Genomic DNA, 9,886 nt, shown 5'->3' on the forward strand with positions numbered 1-9,886 from the left:
AATATATTTTTAAATGTTTTTGGTTTTTTTCTTTTTTTTAATTTCTTTTTTATTTTGACAAGTAGAGTCACAGACAGTGTGAGAGAGAGACAGAGAGAAAGGTCTTCCCTCTGATGGTTCACTCCCCAAATGGCCACCACGGCTGGTGCTGTGCTGATTTGAAGCCAGGAGCCAGGCGGTTCCTCCTGGTCTCCCATGCAGGTGCAGGAACCCAAGCACTTGGGCCATCCTCCACTTCCCTCCTGGGCCACAGCAGAGAGCTGAACTGGAAGAGGAGCAACCAGGATTAGAACCTGGCACCCATATGGGATGCCAGCACCACAGGCAGAGAATCAACTGAGTGAGCCACAGCGCCGGCCTCAATGTTTTTGCTTTTTCAAGTTATATAAAAATATTTATTTGAAAGGAAAAGTTCCAAGGAGAGAGAGAGCAATAAGTCTCACATGCTGGCCCCTAAAATATTTTTTTGATATATTTATTTTTTATTTGAAAGGTAGAGTTATGGAGAGGCAGAGAGAGAGAGAGAGGGAGAGAGAGAGAGGTCTTCCCTATGCTGGTTCACTGTCCAGATGGTCGCAATGACAGGAACTGGGCTGATCCAAACCTAGGAGCTTATTCTAGGACTCCCACATGGATTGTTGGGCCCCAAGGATTTGGGCCATCTTTTGCTTTCCTAGACCATAGTAGAGAGCCAGATTGGAAGTAGAGCAGCAAGGATTCGAACCAGCACCCATATGGAATGCTGGCATGACAGGTGGCAGATTTACCTGCTATGCCACAGTGCCAGCCCTTCTAGAAATATTTTTAAAGTTGTACAGAGTCATGGGGTACAATGTGATATTTCAATACATGTATATATCACGTAATGATCACATCACGGTAAATAACATTCTCTGGGGCCAGCGATGTGGTGCAGCGGGTTAACACCCTGGCCTGAAGTGCCAGGATCTCATATGGGTGCAAGTTCGAGACCCGCCTGTTCCACTTCCGATCCAGCTCTCTGCTACAGCCTGAGAAAGCAGTAGAAGATGGCCCAACTCCTTGGGCCCCTGTACCCGTGTGGGAGACCTGGAAGAAGCTCCTGGCTCCAGGCTTCAGATCAGCACAGCTCCGGCTGTTGTGGCCAATTGGAGAGTGAACCATTGGATGGAAGACCTCTCTATCTCTTTCTGCCTCATCTCTCTCTGTGTAACTTTGACTTTCAAATAAATAAATTAATCTTTAAAAAGAAACATTCATTGACACCAGCATTATTTCTTTGCAGTGAAACATTTAAAGTCCTCTCTTCTAGCTAGTTTGAAATATATGGTATATTATTATTGACAATAATAACCCAGCTAGGCAATAGAACACTAAAACTTATTCCTCCTAATTGTAACTATTTTTAAAAAGACTGATGTACTTATTCATTTGAGAGAGCATGAGAGAGAGAGAATATTCTATCCTTGTTCCCTCCCTAAATGTCCACAACAGCCAGATCTGGGCCAGGCTGAAGCCAAAAACCAGGAACTTCAAATCTCTCACATAGTTGGCAGGAGCCCAAGTACTTGGGCCATGTTACATTGCTTTCATAAGCACATGGAAGGGTGCTGGACTGGAAGTCAAGCAGCTTGGACTCCACTGTGGGTGTCACAAGCAGAGGCTTAACCCCATTATGCCATAATGATCAGAACCTTTGACTTTAAATTTTAATTTGCTGACCATAATCTTTCCCATTTCCACCTACTCTCTCAGGTCTCTGGTAACCATTACTCTATTCTTTATTTCTATGAGCTAAACATTTTAGATTCTATGTATTAATGAGGTTCTACTATATTCATTTGTCTTTCTGGCCTGGCCTTTCTCTTAACGTATTTTCCAATTCTGATCATGTTGTTGCAAATAACAAGGCTTTATTTTTTTAATTGCTGAATAGTAGTCCATTGTGTATATAAACACCACATTTTCTTTCTTTTTTTTAAGATTTGTTTGTTTGGAAGGCAAAGTTACAGAAAGGTAGAGGGGGAGAGAGAAAGAGACAGAGAGAGAGAGAGAGATCTTGCATCTGTGGGTTCTCTCCCTAAATGGCCATAATGGCCAGAACTCAACTGATCTGAACCAGGAGTCAAGAGCTTCTTCCAGGTCTCCCATGCAGGTGCAGAGGCCCAAAGACTTGGGCTATCCTCCACTGCTTTCCCAGGCCATAGCAGAGATCTGGATCAGAAGTGGAACAGCCAGGATTCGAATCAGCACCCATATGAGATGCTGGCACCACAGGCAGAGTCTTTATCTGCTATGCCACAGTGTGGGCCCCCAATACATTTCCCTTATCCATCTATTGTTAGACATTTAGTTGGATTCCTTATCTTGGCTATAGTCCTGCAATATATGGACGTGAAAATCTCAATGATGTCACTTTGTTGAGTATAAACAGATACCTAGGATTGCTGATCCTATGGTAGTTGTTTTTGTTTGTTTGTTTGTTTTGACAGGCAGAGTGGACAGTGAGAGAGAGACAGAGAGAAAGGTCTTTCTTTACCGTTGGTTCACCCTCCAGTGGCCGCTGGGGCCAGCACACAGCACTGATCCGAAGCCAGGAGCCAGGTGCTTCTCCTGGTCTCCCATGCAGGCACAGGGCCCAAAGACTTGGGCCATCCTCCACTGCACTCCCAGGCAACAGCAGAGAGCTGGACTGGAAGAGGGGCGGCCGGGACTAGAACCCCGGGGTGCCGGTGCCACAGGTGGAGGATTAGCCTATTGAGCCGAGGAGCCGCCGTTTTTTTGTTTGTTGTTTTGTCGTTTTTTTGGCGCTACGGGGACACTGACAGCGCCACTGGCTCAGCTGCCGCCGCCCCGCCGTCTGCACCGGCCGCACCAACACCGTGAAGCGCCCAGGCACCCGCAGCAGCCGCTCCAGGGCGTTGGCGTCCAGGCGCAAGCGGCATCTCAGCTCTGTCTGCTCCAAGGTGCCCCCGGCAGCGCACAGCACCTGGGTCACCTCGGCGACCGCGGCGGCCTGCGCAGTGGCCGCTGCCGTGAGGGCGTCGAGGGCGTCGAGGGCGTCGAGGGCATCGAGGGCGTTGAGGGCGTCGGGCTGCTGGGCCCCGAGCCATTGAGCCGCGCGTGCTGAAGCGCCGCCAGTGGCCCGGGCTGCTCCCGCGAGGTGGAGACGCCGGTGGGAAACGAAACTCCTATTGTAGTTCTATTTTTGATGTTTTCAGGAACCTAAAATCTGATTTCCAAATGGCTATATTAATTTACATTCCCGCAAATAGTGTTTATGGATGCCTTTTTTCCACATCCTTGCCATCACTTGTTACCTTTTGCCTTTTTAATAAGAACCATTTCATCTAGGGTACTGATAACTCACTGTTTTCTTGATTTGAATTTCTCAATTATTAGTAGTAAAGCTGAATTTTTTCAGTGTACTGGTTGGTCATTCATGTCTTCTTTCAAGAAATGTGTATTCAGGTTTTTTGTCTATTTTTAAATTAGATTATTTGCTTTATTTTTTTAATTGGGAAATCAGCAGGTGACACAGAATCAGAGAAAACCTCCATCTGCTGACCAACTCCCCAAATGCCTACAGTGACCATGGCTGAGCCAGGCTGAGCCAGGAACTCCATTCGGACTTCCCACATCAGCAGCAGGGACTCAATTACTTAAACTATCACCTGCTGCCTCCTAGGGTACGCATCAGCAAAAAGCTGGATTTAGGAACAAAGCTGTGACTTGACACCAGGCATGGTGATATGGCAAGACAGTATCCTAACCAGTGGCTTAAATGCTAGGCATTTTACTCTTGAGTTGTTTGAGTTCTCATATACCCGTATTTTTTTGCATTTCAATAACTTTATTGAAAGGTATATCACTTAGTACCAAACATAATGGTATTTAGTTAGGGTACCTCTGCCAACTCAAAGTTCACACTAATGTATCAAAATAACTGAAATACTGCTAGCCTTTCAGAAAACCAAAGTTACCCATAAAACACAGGTTATAAAATTTAAGGATAATATATGCTGTGATTCTTCGATTTTTATTTTGTGTATTGCGTATTTGTCCACAACATCATCTCAAAATTGATTACAGCCACTCTGAATGAAGTCAGGCTATGTACTGCTCTGCTAATCATCCATGGCACTGTCACACTGTAGACCTCCTTGCATTCACTGACTGAAGGATGTTTCTTGAACACTGCCTCAGTGATCTATTTATGAAGGTGTCACTGACTTTTCTTAAGATGCAGTAATGGCATTAGAGAAAGCAAATTCTTTAGAATTTTATTCTAATCTAAATTAGAAGCAATGGCAATTTTATGAAAATAATACTTAGTAAAGACTTCTGGAGTGTTAAATCTAGTCTGAACTTACTTTAGTGGAGTAAAATAAGTTCTCAGAGTGATAATTTGAGCAACTAATAAAATAGAACGCAACTTTTTTAATTTTTTTATTTAACAGATAGAGTTAGATAGTGAGGGAGAGAGATAGAGAGAAAGGTCTTCCTTCCGTTGGTTCAGCCCCCAAATGGCAACTACAGCTGGAGCTACACCGATCCAAAGCCAGGAGCCAGGTGCCCCCCCGCCCCCGTTAGTTGGGCCAATGGTGTATCAATTTTGTTCATTTTTTCAAAAAACAACCTCTTCATTTTGTATTTTTTTAATTCAATTCTGTTTATTTTTTTCTCTAATTTTAATTATTTCTCTTCTCCTACTAGTTTTGGGTCTAGATTATTCTAGATTCTTGTGATGCATTTATAGCTCATTTATTTGGTGCCTTTCCAATTTCTTGATATAGGCACTTATTGCTATAAACTTTCCTCTTAACACTGCTTTTGCTGTATCCCATAAGTTTTGATATGTTGTGTTATCTTCATTTACCTCCAGAAAGTTTTTGATTTCTCTTATGACCCACTGTTCATTCAGCAGCATGTTGTTCAGTCTGCATGTGTTTGCACATGCCCTATGGATTCCTGAGTTGCTAATTTCCAGCTTCATTCCATGGTGGTCTGAGAAGATGCATGATATGATTTTGATTCTTTTGAATTTGTTGAGAGTTGCTTTATGGCCTAGTATGTAATCAATCCTAGAGTAGCTTCCATGTACTGCTGAGAAGAATGTGTATTCTTTAAGTGTAGGATGAAAAGTTCCTTAGATATCTGTTAGATCCATTTGGTCTATAGTGGCCATTAAATCTGCTGTTTCCTTGTTGATCTCCCATCCTATTGATCTATTGATGAAAATCAAGTATTGAAGTCCCCCAATACTATTGTAGTCTAAGTCTCCCTTTAAGTTCCTTAACATATCTTTTAAATAAACCTGTGCCCTATAATTAGGTGTATAAACGTTTAAAATAGTTGCATCTTCCTGTAGAATTGATCCCTTAATCATTATATAGTGCCCCTCATTGTCTCTTTTAACAGTTTTTGTGTTAAAGTTTATTTTGTCTGATATTAAGATGGCTACGCCAGCTTTTTTTGGTTTCTTTGGCATGGAATATCTTTTTCCAACCTTTCACTTTCAGTCTGCAGCCATCTTTGTTGGAAAGATGTGTTTCTTGTAAGCAGCAAATAGATGGGTTTTGCTTCTTAATCCATTCAGCCAGTCTGTGTCTTCTAACTGGAGAGTTGAGGCCATTTACATTCAATATGACTATTGGTAAGTAGTGACTTTTCCCTGCCATTTTTCTAAAGATATTTCTAATATATGTTTTGAACTTCCTGTGATCTTTTACTGGGAGGTTTTCTTACTTTACCTTCTTTTGTATTGATGGCTGTATTTCTGTATGTAACACATCTTTAAGCATCTTTTGCAGGGTTGGACAAGTGGTGACAAATTCTTTCAATTTCTGTTTGCTAAGAAAGGTCCTTATTTCACCTTCATTCACAAATGAGAGCTCTGCAGGATATAATATTCTGGGCTGGAAGTTTTTTCCTCTTAGTACTTGGGCTATATTTCACCATTCCCTCCTAGCATGTAGGGTTTCTGATAAGTCTGCTGTGAGTCTAATTGGAGATCCTCTGAGAGTAATCTGATGTTTCTCGCTTGCACATTTTATAATCTTATCTTTATGTTTCACTGTGGTGAGTTTGATTATCATGGTGAGGAGCTCTTTTGGTCATGTTTATTGGGGGTTCTATGTGCTTCCTGTACTTAGATGTCTGTCCTTCTCCAAACCCTGGAAGTTTTCTGCTAGTATCTCACTAAAAAGGCCTTCTAATCCTTTTTCTCTCTCCATGCCTTCAGGAACTTCTAGAACCCGAATGTTGGGTTTCTTAATAGTATGCTGTAGATTCCCAACAATATTTTTTTAGATTTCTAATTTCTTCTTCTTTTCTTTGGTTTGACTGTCTACTTCCTGTGCTCTGTCTTCTAAGTCCAATATTCTCTCTTCTACCTCACTGATTCTGTTTTTAAGGCTCTCAAATGTGTTTGTCATTTGTTCTATTGAATTCTTCATTTCATTTTGATTTCTCTGCAATATCTCAATTTCATATTCTACTAAATTCCTCATTTCATTTTGATTCCTCCTTAATATTTCATTTTCACGAGAGAGATTTTCGATCCTGTCCAGTAAGGATTTCTGTAGTTCATGCATTTTTTTTTTGAGAATTTCTAAATGTTCTCAGAATAAATTTTTTGAATTCCGTATCTTGCATTTCTTCTATCTCATCATCTTCATAATCTTTTATTGGAGTGTCATGTTCATTTGGGAGCATCTTGATGTCTTCCTTGTTCTTGTTTCTTCGGTTTTTGCATTTGTTGTTTGGCATTATGGAGATATTCTTTGGTTTCTTCTTTTATTTTTCCCCTGTGGTGGCTCATTATATTATGACTCTTGATTAAGCGGACTGTCTGCTTTTGGTGAATCTCTAGAGGCTTGTGGTGGGTGTGGCCAGAGAGCTCTGTTCAGTTCTTCATGATAAAGGGTGTGCCAAAAGTGACACACCCAGGTTTGGCATTGTAAATCTCCTCTCCCACTTTTTTTTAATTATTCAGAAGGGAAGTAATTCCACTCAGCTGAGCTCTTCTCCTTGATGGCAATCAGTGCCTGAGCACTAGCCCCAGTGGTTATAATATTCTTCTGCTCTGTCCCAAGGACCACACAAAGGATCTTTCTCTCTGGGTAGCCAAGGCTACCAAGTTTGTGATATCTCACACCAAGACTACTCACATCTCTGCCATACCATGAGTTCTCGCACACACCCTCAATTTTTTTTTACAGTCTCAGTTCACAATCTCCACACATTCACTAGGTCTTAGTCTCCTGTTATTACTCCCAACCAGAGTCAGGTTCTTCTGCCTGGTTGAACTCGAGCACAGCCCAGAGCTGGCGCAGATGTTACGTATCTCCAAAATGGTGCCTGCTCTATTGCCTCACGTGCCTCTGTAAGGCGTGTGGAGAGAGAATTGTGTCTGTACCATCCCTTTTTTTTTCTCTCCTCTAGTTAGGCTGGTGTACTTTCCTCCATGGGGTTTCAAGCCTCGTTCCCTCTAAGCTCTTACTGCCCCTTCTGTCAGTGGCTCAGGCTACTGTGGTTTCACCTCACCTCTCTTTTCAGCGCTGGTGCAAAGGAGAAGATTCTCAGCAGATGGGCTCCTGAGCCATGGGTGCCTGTGTCCTCCACGTAGATCCACTGTGTCCCTCTAATTCCAGAAGAGTTCCCTCTGCAGTTTTTTCCCTAACTCTTCCCTGAGAATTCACTATCTCCACTTTTACTAAACTATCTTTTCTTGGACTATCAGTGAACTCCCTTCCTATTCCACCATCTTGGAGCCCTCGCAAAAGCATTTTTAGGGGTCAGAGCTGTGGTGCAGTAGGTTAAAACCCCTGCCCGCAGTGCCCAGTATCTCATATGGGTGCCAGTTCAAGTCCCAGCTGCTCCACTTCCAATCCTGCTGTCTGCTATGGCCTGGGAAAGCAGTAAAAGATGGCCCAAGTCCTTGCACCCCTGCACCTGCATGGGAGACCCAGAAGAAGCTCCTGGCTCCTGGCTTCAGATTGGCCCAGCTCTGGCTGTTGCTGTCATTTGGGGAGGGAACTAGCAAATGGAAGACCTTTCTCCCTCTCTCATTCTACCTCCCCTTATAACTCTGTCTTTCAAATAAATAAATACTTTTTAAAAAATTTTTTAAAAGTAAATAAATTTTAAAAAGCATTTTTACAAAATGTAGCAAAAGAATACCTAGAAAGAAAAAAGGAAGGTTTCTACAGGTAAACAATTTAATATATAATGTATATGAGCATAAAGATAATAATTAAATTTGTGGAGATTAGAGATATTGACTTTATAATCATTCATACATCTGAATTACTCAATTTAAACTCTATGAAGGAATTATATGGGCCTGAAACTCTTAGATGGTAAAGTAGAAAAAAGACACAAATTGCCAAGAGAAAATGGTAACTATTCACCTCACCTGTGCTACTACTTGAGGCAATGGCCTCACCTATCAACGGCATGGGACTTAATTCAGATTCCTCACCACACACACACATACATACACACATCTCCTTCATGAATACAATGCCCAAATGGGTCCCAAAGGAGGCTTGAAGTATAGAAGAAAAATGTGTTTGTGCAAAGAGCAAATGGATACTAAAGCCATCCATCTTCACCCTTTCTCCTCTCTTAACAGCCACTAAAATTAAATAGACATTGCTAAGATCTTCCATCTTCTCTAGCAGAGTAAGATAGCTATTTTAAAACAGAGTGCCAAATGATAAAAGGAAACAGTGAAGCTATAAATATGTCACATTTCAAATGGCTAAGGAGCATCCATAGTCAGATGCTTTTTAAGCCAGCAAGATTTATCTCAGACGCATCCTAAGTGAGACTGTCCAAAGAGACTATCTTTTCTCAAGAAGATCTCATTGCTCAGAAAAGGTAGAATTCAAGTTCAGCTGCAAACATGTTTTGGTCTGAATTTACCAAGAATATTGATCCACTGTTTCATGTTTCAAATTTATGACATTTTAAATGTAATCCTTCCTCTCCACATATAGATTAAACAGCAAATTAGAAATGATTTTACCTGATCTTCACTAAATAACACTCCCCGCTGTCTGCTGATCCTTCTCATGAGATCCCCTCCATCACAATATTCCATGACAATAAACAGCCGACCTTTTTCTGTAAGAAAAGGCATCATTTGGTGCTGGAGGGATTCAGATATTTATCAATCATTTGTTTGCTAAGTTCCAGAAGGTGGAGGATATAACAGAAAAAATACCATATAAAATAGTTCACAACTCTGGCTGTGGAGTCAAGATGGGCTGCATTCTACGCCCACTTGACCACTGAACATTTCTTGGCTCTGTAACTCTGGGCAAGTCACTTTCTTTGTGTCTCAGTACCTCATCTGTAAAATGCAAATAATTCAGAAATATCCTACTAGGATGGCTGGAAAGATCAAATGAGTTCATCCATGTCAAATGCATAGAATAACACCTATATATGAGAGTGTAGTGAGAACTATTATGATTAATATGTTACAATAAGGATTAGAAACCTACTGGAAAAGTAGCAGCTATGAATCTCTCCTAGTACCCTAAGAATTTAGAGCCCTTTCTTATGTTGGGGTATAAACATATACATTTATTCAAACATGTTGTTGAGTACAATAGCAACTGTTCTTACTGGTGGACTTCTCCTAACCTACTCAGTAGATTCCTGGATGCTTTCCTGTAGTGTTGCCCACTCAAGGTCATCACTAGTGGCTTCTGGCCTCTCCATTTTTCTACACACTTCTGTTCCCACCAACTACACTGATGCTTACTGAGACCCTTGTGTTTTCCCCAAATCTTCTTATGCCACTTATGCTTGTCATTGTAACTATTATATAGATTGATATAGTAAGAATAGAAAAAGAAGGAGGATTATCTCTATAGAAGACTGCATTGAATGT

The 9,886-nt window shown here is 41.4% G+C and overlaps 1 protein-coding gene across 1 annotated transcript in view; it reads right to left on the reverse strand.

Annotated features, from left to right (window-relative positions):
• LOC133762097 (phosphatidylinositol 3,4,5-trisphosphate 3-phosphatase TPTE2-like) overlaps positions 1-9,127 on the reverse strand; it is a 110,750-nt gene extending 101,623 nt beyond the window's left edge. The window contains exons 1-2 of the mRNA XM_062195171.1: positions 9,014-9,127; positions 2,794-3,181 (exon numbers count right to left, since the gene is read on the reverse strand). Coding sequence (XP_062051155.1) covers positions 2,794-3,181; positions 9,014-9,127 — 502 coding nt within the window. The remainder of the gene's footprint in view (positions 1-2,793; positions 3,182-9,013) is intronic.
• Positions 9,128-9,886: the final 759 nt, after the last annotated feature.

Source organism: Lepus europaeus, chromosome 6, assembly GCF_033115175.1.
Source record: "Lepus europaeus isolate LE1 chromosome 6, mLepTim1.pri, whole genome shotgun sequence".
NCBI classification, from domain to species: domain Eukaryota; kingdom Metazoa; phylum Chordata; class Mammalia; order Lagomorpha; family Leporidae; genus Lepus; species Lepus europaeus.